At 43.8% G+C, this 12,727-nt stretch overlaps 1 protein-coding gene across 1 annotated transcript in view; it reads right to left on the bottom strand.

Annotated features, from left to right (window-relative positions):
* Positions 1–12,603, bottom strand: part of LOC125433183 (translocating chain-associated membrane protein 1-like) — a 29,106-nt gene extending 16,503 nt beyond the window's left edge. Inside the window, exons 1-3 of the mRNA XM_048497614.1 lie at positions 12,355–12,603; positions 3,782–3,842; positions 2,225–2,343 (exon numbers count right to left, since the gene is read on the bottom strand). Of these exons, the coding sequence (XP_048353571.1) occupies positions 2,225–2,343; positions 3,782–3,842; positions 12,355–12,474 (300 nt within the window). The 5' untranslated portion in view covers positions 12,475–12,603. The remainder of the gene's footprint in view (positions 1–2,224; positions 2,344–3,781; positions 3,843–12,354) is intronic.
* Between the last annotated feature and the right edge of the window lie 124 nt (positions 12,604–12,727).

The raw sequence follows: 12,727 nt of genomic DNA, 5'->3' as shown, positions 1-12,727 counted from the left end.
AACAATGCTTTTCCAACATCCAAACCAATGTTTTCCCATCCATCCCCAATATTGGCATAGGAGCGCAAAGAATTGTTTATTTGTATCCAGCGGTTCTTCCCAATGAAGATCTAAAAAACCCCACTAAACCAAATGTGGGCACTAGATGGGATGCCAGTGGTAGCATATAGTTGCATCTAGCCCCCTTCATTCTCCCTCTGTTCGAGAAACATCACAAGTTATGCCCACACTGGCAGTGGTGAGTTGTACACCATGTCCCTGTACTGCTACTGGTAATGACTATTCAATCTTCCATGCCCTAGAGTTTCTGACACTGGTTCAGAGACATTTCTTCAGTGGATTCTGGTTCTATATATGTGATTGCTACACTCTACACTACACTACATTATATATGTGATTGCTACACTTTACACTCTACTCTACACTACACTCTACACTAGCCAGGGAAGGTGAGGAAATTATGACTCAACTGGTTTTCGCAATTTGAGTTTTGCATTAGATCATTATAGATTTCAGCACCTGATATCAACTGCACAGGGAAGTTATTAGACTCTATACTTTATTGTACTATAGTACTTTATTGTACTATATTAATGTTGCTATGTTTTTATAGAATCTGTAAATTGTTTTTAACTTAATTTAATTTATTTATTGTGTGTAATGTTGTTCCTGACCTGTTGTGTGTAATGTTGTTTTTAGCCTGTTATACACCGCCCAGAGCCCTTCGGGGGTGGGCGGTTTAAAATCTAATATATAAATAAAATAAATACTACTGCTGTTTGCTCACTGTGGAATCCCCAGATAACTCCCCAGTTTTCCATTTGTTAAACTTTTTTAGACTATTTGAGAATGTGTGCAATTTTTGAGCTAGCTATTATTTAACAGATGAAAATACATATTTAACCCCTATCTATAAATGTGAACACCTAACATTGTGTGAGACATTCTCCCCGCCCTGCCCCTGCCATTGTGCCTTCCTTCCTTGTTGAGGCTCCTTAAGCCTCAGAATTGGGAAACACAAGACATTGGTTGAGGACTGCAGGTCCTTCCTTTCCTCCCGAGGAACAGCCCTCTGCTTCCCTCTCCTGTGTTGTAATGCTCCCTTCCTTCCCGGCCTGTCTGTGAAGGCCAACTTTTATTCCCCACCCTGATCTTACTTCCACCTCCTCTGTCTTTGAGGAGCCAGTCATCCACCCCACCCCATTCACCCAACAGCCCCCAAATCTGTGTCCAGCCCAGCCTTTCCATCTTCCTGGTCCAGGTGTCCCTCTTTAATCATTTGCTGGCTGGTTCCTGAAGATCTTGTTGCCTGCATTATATAGGCAGCCTGTTTCCTGGTACCATTCCTTCCCTCCAATGGCTGCAGATCAGTTAGGAATTCTGGCTCCAGGGCCTCAGTGTGTGGGGAAGGGAGGTTGAGTCTGGACACAGGGCCACATCTGGACACAGGGCCAATTATAACAACCATTGTTTTATTTATAAAATTCTTGATTTAACATGTACCTTAAATCAACAGGTTGCCAGGTCAAATTTAGAAACTGACATGAAACATGGTACAACCTACTGAACTGCTGGCTATTCATGTCAAGAGAGCTTTACAGGAACCCTGTAATTGGTATAATTTGTAGTATATCAAAAAGGCTATCACAGCCATTCCATAAAATCATCTCATATATCCAATATTATTTTGACTAAGAGCCAAAATTCTGTGACACAAAACTCTGTGCCTCACAGTCACCTAATCCAGTTTGGGCTGGGAATCTCTCATCTTGAACAGTCCCTGTAACACTGATGTCTAGCCTATATTCACCTGTCTGCTTAACGACAGGGGTTGTAACAAATGTATGGATCTTCAAGGCATAACAAACATCTTAATTGTGGGACTGGAACACTTTATAAAGAAGCTCAGGTCCTGCAATTAGCTGGAGAAACCAGGATGAAAAAAAAAGGATTACAGTCCAATTCTGGAGGGTCCATTGAAGTGAACTGCCAGCTACAGAACTTATGCAAGCCCCTCCCCAACTCCCATGCCAAAATGTCTATTCATCCTTGCAAAGAGACCCAATATATAATTGAACAAAATCTGAGTAAGCTGATGTTTTATACAAAAATCATTTGCTGGTAACATAAGACTTTCTGTTAATTAAACTTTTAGAAACAATATAAAAGTAGATACAATATAACATACAGCATATTCACATTCATGCAATAATTGTGAACTTACATCTAGTATGTACTCTTGAATCACTGCATGCAGAATAATAGCTATAAGCATGTAGAAAAAGATGGTGGCCAGGTCTTTCAGACCATACTCATAGAAATGAACTGGCTCAGGCCTGTCATCTGAAAACGTACAATATTACTGTTACAATGGTATCCAGCCGTACTTGAGAATACAGAAGCACAAAAAACTCCCACCAACACACACACATAAACAAAAGTAACTGTTCAGCACTATCACATATCCTAAATAAACTGCTACAATAAAGTCTTGTTCTCTAGGGTGAAAAACTGTACTGAACATTTGAACCTACATAATATCATAACTTATGGAGAGGTCAGCATCATTTTGTCATAAGAATTTATGCAAACATACAGCAAACCTTGAATTTAGACTTAATGCCTAGAAGCACTCAACATACTGCATTTGTCATCTAAGATTCACTATATTTTAAACCACAGAATCTCTTTTCTTGATGTTCTTTAAATAGAATGAAAGCTGCTTGCTGTACATCAGCGCTAAATATAATTCCAATGTAAAGGTTTTGATGTCTGCTCAGTGACTGATCTTAAGATACTGACAACTTTCATGTAAATCTGCACGTTCACAGAACCGCTAGGCTGGAAGGGATTTGACTTGCTTTAAAAACTGAAGTTAATGTTAAGATAGGATGCTACAGCTTCTCTGATTTTGTAAGCTTTCATCAGAAACCTAAGCCTTTTAGCCTAAAATTACTTGGAAAATACTCCACTTGCGCTCCCTCAGTGTCCCACATGCTTGGAACTCTTCCAGCATTCCTAGCACTTCCCTGATTTCTAATCCTTTCTCAAAATCCACATGTTCAATGGAAAGCCTCTGGCTTAATCCCCTGCACTTCACCTGCAACTTGAACAAAGCTTAAGTATGTCCAACAGATGACAGATATGAGCCAATATGGTTGCTCTTGCTGTTTCCATGTCCTCTTCCCATCCTCTCGCTACATCCTCAAGCACTCTGGGTCTTTAGGTAAGCATTTTGTAGACAGGGATCTCTTTCCCCCTTGTCCCCCATCTTTTGCTTAGATTACTTTGTAATATCCCCCATTTATTGACATGCCACAAAACAATAGACTGAGCTGTGTCTATCACTCCACTTAGCTAAGTATGGATTCTTCCTCTGTCCCAGGAAATCTTCCTTTGAATGAAGCAGGGCAGGAAGATATAGTTCAATAATGGACTGGAGCCAACAATCCCCCGGTAGAAGGACGGTTTTGGTGGAAACTGATTTTTGCTGCATTCTCCTCTCACCAGTTGTCCCTTCCAAACCCAGGAATGATGATACCAGGACCTAAATGGAGGTCTGCAGGTTGCAGGGCTGAAAATATGAGGGGGGGGGGGGGTAGGAAGGAGTGAAATCACCCCATCTACCTTTTCAGTCTGCAGAGCAGCACTCCTTCTGCGGACGGCTCTGCTGGATTCAACCCATTAACTAAATTACCATTGTGAGAAACACCGGTATTTTATTAATTTTAAAAGATATAGCATGATATAAGCAGGAATAAAATTAAAGGTGTAATCTTACCTGCAGCATATGTAACATTGTATTGAACTGTAACAAACATGATGGCATATCTGGCTGTAACCTAAAATTTGAGAACATAAAAATACAAATATTCAAATTGAGGCATTTTGAACATACATCCCAGTAATCCTGGTCTATAACATGTGTTAAAGTAGAGCCAGCATGGTGCAGTGGTTAAGAGTGGGGGACTTTTAACTGGTGAACTGGATTTGTTTAAGAAGCCTGCTGGGTGATCTTGGGCAAGTCACAGTTCTCTCTGAACTCTCTCAGACCCACCTACCTCACAAGGTGTTTGCTGTGGGGAGAGGAAGGGAAAGGAGTTTGTAAGCCACCTTGAGTCTCCTTACAGGAGAGAAAGGCAGGATATAAATCCACAGTCGTCGTCTACTATTAACAGTGCCATCCTAAGGAGAGTTTCATCATGGGCAGTTTCGGAAGTTAATATGCCAAGGAGCAAGCCAGGCTAAGCGGCCCTTGCAGCTAGCTAACCTTACAGAGCTGACCAGCAATGACAATAATGGTTATATGTTCACCTGTTATCTCCTCTTGCATCACCACCAATTGAGCAGATACCCATCACTGGCCAGGTCTGAGATAGGTGGCTCTTGCGTACCACCGGAACTATTGATGCTTAAGTGCTTCTGGCTTCTAAAGGTTGGCAGACTGCTAGTCCATCAAAAATGTGCACTGTAAGTTAAACGGCCAGTTGATCCTTTGCCGAAGTTGATGGGCATAGAAAGACATGCCTTTGGTAGGAACAGGACTGCAAATCTTGCTGAATTCATGTGCACAAAGCATTGCATGACCAAATTATAAAAACATCAGCAGACCACACCAAGGGGCAACACAATGTTGATTGTCCTTTAACTATGGGTAAGAGAAGACAATCAAGAGACTCTGAGCTCCCTTCCCTTTCTCATAAAAAGCCCTTTGGTTACAATTAGTCATGACATTCACATGAATGTTCACCACAATTAAAGCTAAACAGAATTGATTCCTTGACATATTAGAGACTAGGTTCATACCTGGGTTAAGAGCAAACCCACTTTCACATCAACAATAGCTGAATCTCTGGACAGCCCAGTACTTTGAAGAGGACAGAATGCTAATCCTGCAACCTCCTCCCAATCGCATGACTGTAAGTGATGGCAGAGTTAATCTGAGCCAAGCCAAAAACCTAAAACACACATATGTATGTCACAAATTCATGCTGACTGGAACATTTCTGTATACCGTAAAGAAAGAGTTGAATTACATTTGGTCCTGCAGATCCTCAACTAAATAGACGCAGCTCCTTTTCAGATGAAATCTCAAAGATTAGTTCCTTCTCCAGCCATGAAATCTTATGTAGAGTTACTCCAGCCTAAGATCACTGATTTCAATGAGTTTTGAGTAATTCTGCAAAGGATTGCACTGCAAGACAACACTATTCCTGAAAGCCCCCCTGCCCATGTATCTTCTGCTCTGCATGAGGAAACAATTTTATTCAATTTCAAGGCCGCCCCCCCTCTCAGAACGGTTTCCAACATCATATATCCAAAATACAGTAACTATACTATCTATTGTCAGTTAAAAACTTCTAAAACTATACATCTGTCGACTAAAACAAGATGGCAAAATATCCCCATCACTGAGCCCCATTAAGTCTTAAAAGGGGGAGATTTAAAAAAACCACCCAGATTATCTTAATGGGTGGATAGTTAGGGATAGATGACAGGGGGAGAAGAGAGGGCTGGAGTGAGGAGGCCAAGATGGTAACTGTTGCTGCCTCAACCATATGCCTGGTGAATCAACTCTGTCTTACTGACCCTGCAGAACTGCAATAAATCCCACAAGGCCCTGATTTCATTGGACAGAGCATTCCACCAGGCTGGGGCTAGGGCTGAAAAGACCCTGGCTGATGCCACCCGGACTTCCTTCAGGTCATGGACTACAAGCAGATTTTCACTGGATGCTGAAAGGGTCCATCAAGGGACACAGCAGGAGAGATGGGCGCGTTGAGGAACATACCCGAAGTCAGTAACGTGATTTAGACATCTATCTGTACTGTTTCTATGCAGAATACTTACAAGGACATTTCCATGCATATCGTGTTTCCCCAAAAATAAGACAGTGTCTTTTATTAATTTTTGCTCCCAAAGATGCACTATGTCTTATTTTCAGGGGATGTCTTATTTTTCTGTGTTCTGTTCGTCGGACATGCTTCCAAACAAAAACTCTGCTATGTCTTACTTTTGGGAGATTCCTTATATTTAGCACTTCAGCAAAACCTCTACTACGTCTTATTCTCAAGGGATGTCTTATATTTGGGGAAACAGAGTAGATATAATCTTACACATATGCAACGGTTTACAGTGAATGATCATAGCAGTTATTTAAAAAACTAATTTCATTCAGACCCAATAAGTAGACACAGCATGAAAAAACAGCAAACCAAAATATAATCTTTAAAATATTTTGAAAAATGGAATCTGAATTATACATTTTATTTATTTATTTATTTATTCCACTTATATACCGCCCTCCCCCGAGGGGCTCATTTTGGATAACAGGCAAAAGAATCAACAACACACACAATCTATCACAGGTGTTTAAGCACACTAAAATGAAGAGCATAACCCTGTGCTGGTTCACAGGCACATCCTGCATGTGAGCTCCCAAAGGCACTGTGAGTAGCAGAGAGCTGGACTAGATGGACTCTGGTCTAATCCAGCTGGCTTGTTCTTATGTTCTTATTTAAACGAATAAATCTACCATTACATTTCAGATGCAAGTCTGAGGCAACCACGTCTTCCATAAGAAATGTCTTTGTCAGACTTTTTCTACTTCAAATCTACAGGCTTTAGATGTGTTAAACAAAGGAATCTTTACAATACTGTTTTCACAATGAAAAAGAAAAAGAACAAGTATGTGTACTAGAGCAGGGGTAGGGAACCTGCGGCTCGAGAGCCGCATGCGGCTCTTCTGCCCTTGCACTGCGGCTCCATGAGCCAAGCCACTGGCCCCATCCTTGCCCGCCCTGCAGGCAGCAGGGCGGGCACCAACTGCCCGCAGCTGGCTGGGCCGTGCTGCGGACTTCCCCTCTCGCCTGCCCCATTGGAGCAGGGCGGGCGCTTTCCCGGTGGCCGGCGAGGCTGAGCCGCTGGCCCCATTCTTGCCCGCCCTGCAGGCAGCAGGGCGGATGCATCCATGAGCGGAGTAAAAGGTAAAAAACCCCAATATATACAGTGTTATCTTTATTTTAAATGTCAAAAATTATTTGTGGCTCCAAGTGTTTTATTTTCCCATGGAAAACGGGTCCAAATGGCTCTTGTTCTTATGTTGTTGTTAATGAGTGTTAAAGGTTCCCTACCCCTGTACTAGACCCAGCGTGTGTACATACTAGAGCCAGTGTGGTGTAGTGGTTAAGAGCAGGTGCACTCTAATCTGGACAACCAGGTTTGATTCCCCGCTCTGCCACTTGAGCTGTGGACACTTATCTGGAGAACTAGATTAGCTTGTGCACTCCAACACATGACATCTGGGTGACCTTGGGCTAGTCACAGTTCTTCAGCGTTATCTCAGCCCCAACCACCTCACAGGATGTTTGCTGTGGGAGGGGAAGGGAAAGGAGATTGTAAGCCCCTTTAAGTCTCCTCACAGGAGAGAAAGGGAGGGGGTATAAATCCAAACTCCTACTACTCCATATTTTAAACACCATAAAAACATTAGGTTATGAAGTCTGCTAGCAGCATACTACTTATGACTTCCATTGCCACTGCTTCCAACAGTAATAAAGAAAAGTCTAAATTGAACTGAAATAATTATGTTGCTACTGGAAACTCAAGAGAAAACTCTTGCCTTTAGATAATCCTGGATTTTTAAAGGGGAATCCTGTTGCCTACTGCAACCTATCTGCATTCAAAACAAACTTTTATTACCTATTTTAACCCACACCTACTACCACATAGCACATCTGACATCCTGAAAAACCAACCAACAAACAAAAACAATGTGTTTATGTGAACAGCCTCATGCATGTTTCTCTGTGCCAATAGTACACAGAACTGGCCAGAAGAACAAAGACAAATCCTCTGGCCTTATTTTATATTTAGATGAATGCAAGTAGCTTGCACAGTGAAGGAAGGAAACAACTAGAGACCACTGCTGTAATTAAAGGCTTACCTCCCCACCAGCCATTCAGGATGGACTCAAACAAATAAAGTAGTAACTGGAGATCTCAGCTCAGTGCCACTTCAGCCTAGCCCCATCTTAACTATTTTGAGGGGATTATACAGGGCTTTGCCAACTGAACTGGCTCCAGATGAAGTACCGAATCCTTTCTCGTCTCTCAATCTGTTTTTCTCCTGCTCTCTCCTCCTTCCTCTACTTCCCCCCAACTCTCCTTTCTCCCTGCTTTTATCTCCCTCTTTGCCTCCCTCCACCTGATTCAAGCCTGTCACTACGTCCCATTGGCTCTAGGCTATCTGTCGGGCCCTGCTGACTCACAGATTGGCCACCTGGCCCAGGAGCCTGCCTGTCCCTTTAAGGGATGGCAATGGGGGGATTTCCTGGCCCCATGGCAGCATCAGGACTCCTGCCAGCCAGGGCATTGGTGCAGGCTTGGCTGGTTTCACCCTGGGTTTTTTTCTGCTGAACCCCATCTTGCAGATCTGCATGTTGCTGCTGCAGCAGATGCCGGAATCCTCCTCCAGGCAAGCAATGCCCCCCCCCCCCCCGAACTGCCTCTCTGCCTCATCCTTTGCTGCTAGTTCCTGTTGCAATGGCAAGGCAGTTCCCCAAAGACATGGTCTTGTTGGTGATGAGGCCAGGCATCCCCGCTGATCAGCTGGCTGGCAGTGTGTGTGGGGCCAGGCGGAGAACTTCTCTCAATATACACCCCAAAGAGGGCTTTGCTCAGCTGAAGAGAACTTACTGGCAGTCCCTATCAAGTTAGACCAGGGGTAGGGAACCTGCGGCTCTCCAGATGTTCAGGAACTACAATTCCCATCAGCCCCTACCAGCATGGCCAATTGGCCATGCTGAAAGAGGCTGATGGGAATTGTAGTTCCTGAACATCTGGAGAGCCGCAGGTTCCCTACCCCTGAGTTAGACCCTGGGCCTGTCGTAATTCCACAGAGATGTTCCACCAGGCCTATGGTTGAAGATAGTGATGGTTTTCTGATAGCTGACCTCCCTTTCCTTCCTTTGTTTTTTTTTTTACTGGTCCCTTTATTTTTCTTCTTGATTGCTTATTATTTTATCCTGCTTATCTGTATGTTCCTTTTCTTCTCTGACTGGCTTCCCCATTCTTTAGGGCACCATTATATTTATGTTCATGTTTTAATTGCTTATATGTTCAATTTTAAATGGTTTATATCGGTAATTTTACATTGTTGTAAGCTGCCCTCAGCCCAACTCACCAGGAAGACTGGGGTATAAATTGAACCTATAAATATAGATGGGGCACCCAGGCCCTCCACTGCTGTAAGTGTAGGCTTCTTCATATTACCTGATATATACAAAGCTGGAAGATTCTTGGACCTAAGGAACACCACCATTCTGTGCCTCCACTGCAAATCCCAGCTGACTGACTTTCAACATCACGCTTTTCCCCCCCTCAAATCTGTTCCTGCAACTATATTTGAATGCTAATCCTACCCTAGATCTCTAAGCTTTCCTACCTGTGCCATTCATATATCTGTCTTTGAACTGTGTTTTTGCTTCTTAACAATTTTAGATTTAGGCTTCTTGAAAGTAACTGACCAATTTGGTAAGCCACATCAGCAGTGGTGTAGTGGTTAAGCGCAGGTGCATTCTAATCTGGAGGAACTGGGTTTGATTCCCCGCTCTGCCACCTGAGTGGAGGCTGATCTGGGGAATTCAGATTAGCCTGTGCACTCCCCTCCACACCAGCTGGGTGACCTTGGGCTAGTCACAGCTTTTCGGCGCTCTCTCAGCCCCACCTACCTCACAGGGTGTTTGTTGTGAGGGGGGAAGGGCAAGGAGATTGTAGGCCCCTTTGAGTCTCCTGCAGGAGAGAAAGATATAAATCCAAACTCTTCTTCTTCATAGCATAGCAGTTAGTGCGCTGTACTAGTATCTGGCTGTCCCATGCTTGGAAACCCTGTTCTCCCATTATTTATTTATTGTTTACATTAAACTTCACTGGTTGATCTTGGATCAGATGCCCTCACTCTCTCAGCCTAACCTATTTCACAGGACCACTGCAACAACAAAAACAGAGGATAGGAGAATTATGTTCTAAGTCACTTTGGATCTCTATCAGTACAAATATCTAAATAAAAAACCAATTAAAACACTATTTCCTGGTTCTAACAACAGATTTTGAATTTGTCTTTAGCTCATCTACTCGGAAAATTTAAACTGAGGATTCCCAATCTGGTGCCCATGAGTGCCATGGTACCCACTGATACTTTTTTTTTGTGCCCACCAAGTATTTTTAGAAAGTGGGCAGGGCCAGGTAGGATTTTTGCCCAGTAAGGCTTCTGACTGACTACTAGGGATTCCACTGTCTGTGCAGATTTTTAAATGTTGCTTTAGCAGCAGCTACCATCTCAGCATAAGGATCTGCAGTGTGCTCCTAAAGTTAAGCTGTGGCTATCAGTTTGTGGCTGGCTCCACCTCCTTCAGCAGCCATTTTTTGGCTATACCCACCGTGCCATGTCAGACTTCCAGATATGCCCTCAGACTCAAAAAGGTTGGGGCCACTTGATCCATCCTTAAGTAGTGCCTGAGTGGCAATAATGAACTTAAAACAAAGCACAGCCTTCAGCCACACATAGCAAGACCGTTTATTTGTCCATGGACTCTTGCCTAGCATTGCACCAAACTCTTTGGATCTTGCCTACTGCTCCTGCCACCAATGGTGCAGTTGCTTTCAGAAGACTTGGATTTAAAGTTTATTTTAATTATTCTAATTAATAAACCTTGTAAGATTGCACATTGTAGGATAGAGGAACTGATAATGTAATTCTAGTTAGTGTTGCACTCTAAGTCCATTGAGCTAAAAAAAAGTATAATTCTGGTTAGGGTTGCATTATAATTTGCCAGAAGAGCAGCACATGAAAGATTACAAAAATATCCCACAGCAGACAAGCGCGGCTTCAGAGTTCTGTTTAAGGGCTGCTGAGTCATGTGGATAAGGGCATGTTAATCTGAACACCCCTGAGAACTGACTGTTTGTATTGTTTTATGAGACATGCAAAATTGCACCTGAGACTCTGTGCCCTGCCAGCAATTATCTTTGAATAAGTATATATGACATCAGTATCAAATGCCCGCTGCTAAAGCAAGTAGGGGAAGACAGAAGTTTTAAAACCAATTCCTTAGGCCCAGGACAGATGACTAAACACAGAAACTCTACGGTATACCTCCTTTCTGATCAAATGTACTCAAAATTGGGCAACAGTAAAATATAACTTTACAGAACAGCAGCAAAAATACCTGAAATTGTAAGTTACAACAGTTTACCAACATTACAGAAGCCTAATTACCTACCTTATCGGCGCTACAATTATCTGAATATGCTAAGTGTGGTGTAGCGGTTAAGAGCAGTGGACTCCAATCTGGAGAACCAGGTCTGTTTCCCCACTTCTTCACATGAGTGGCAGAGGCATATCTGGTGAACTGGATTTGCTTCCTGCTCCTACACATGAAGCCTAATGGGTGACCCTGAGCTAGTCACAGTTCTCTCAAAACTCTCAGTCCCATCTACCTCCCAAGGTGTACACTGAGGGGAGAGGAAGAGAAGGAGTTTGAAAGCTGCCTTGAGTCTCCTTACAAAACGAGAGAAAGGTGGGGTATAAATTCAAACTCCTCCCTCTTCATACTACCACTGTTTGATCATTTTAGGGGGAAAAAACCTTTTAAAATCCCACGTATTTGAGCACCAATCAGTTTACAGGGAAAAAAGTGACCTGGGATTCAAATCTGCTTACAGTCATTACCTTATAATACCTACAATTATTCAGAAGTGAAGGGAATTTTCATCGGGATCACTTTGTATAGTACCTAGCTGAAAGCCAGTGCAATAATGACATGCCAATCTTGTGGCCAGTTCCAGAGGGCTGAAGGTGAACCTACACAAGGTGAACCTACACTGAACCAGGTAGGGGTGCCAGAGAATCTGTGAAAAAACTTTTCACCTGGTTTTCAATTTCCTCTCAGCTCTAGGATGGCAATGGCAGACTATCGACGTCTAACACTTGGTCTCATAATAGTACCGTCAGATGGCTGTAGGATGCTCTTTTACCTTGCTTGCTCCATCACCTATGCAATCAGAAGAGTGCTGCAGGAATTTGGGGATAGAAAAGGTGTAGGACGTGCAAAAGTAGGCCTCGCTGAGCATAAGTTGTCTTCCCAGCACAGAATAAGAAGGGCGGAAACGGCACATTGAGAATTACAGCAAAAGAGCTCGCTACAGGAAGAGCCCGAGCTCCCAGGAAGGGATGCAGAGGCGCGTGGGAGAAAAGGGCAAGAGTGCGAGAAAGGGGCGTGGCCCAACCAAGGAGCGCGCGCTGCTGCTGGCTCCGCCCACACCCTCTCTTTACTTCCCCTCCCCCGCGAGGTACCTCGAACATGAGCCCCAGGAGGAGGCAGAGGGCGAGGCAAGACACGGCGTCCGCGTGGTTCTGGATGACGAACTCGTGGCTCAGTACTGGGGGGCTCTTATTCTTCTTCCGGAGCCCCATGTCGGTGCCGGCAGAGGCTTCTGAGGAAGGGCCAAAGTTGAAGGGTGGGTGTGGAAGGACCAAGCGCAGTTCTCGTTACTTCTTCCCCAACCGTCGCCTTTCCCTCACGCCCAGTAAACACGGCCGACTTCCCTCCTCCTTCCCAGCAACGCCTTCTTTCGCAAAGCTGGGCCAATCGTCGTGCAGGGAGGTGTGACGGACGGCTGCCGCGGCTAATCACTGCGCTCGGTGGGAGGCGAGGTTTTTCGCGGGG

The sequence above is a fragment of the Sphaerodactylus townsendi genome, linkage group LG05 (genome assembly GCF_021028975.2).
Source record: "Sphaerodactylus townsendi isolate TG3544 linkage group LG05, MPM_Stown_v2.3, whole genome shotgun sequence".
NCBI classification, from domain to species: Eukaryota; Metazoa; Chordata; class Lepidosauria; order Squamata; family Sphaerodactylidae; genus Sphaerodactylus; species Sphaerodactylus townsendi.
Note: the sequence above shows the minus strand (reverse complement) of the source record. Positions and strands in the feature narration are given on the sequence as shown.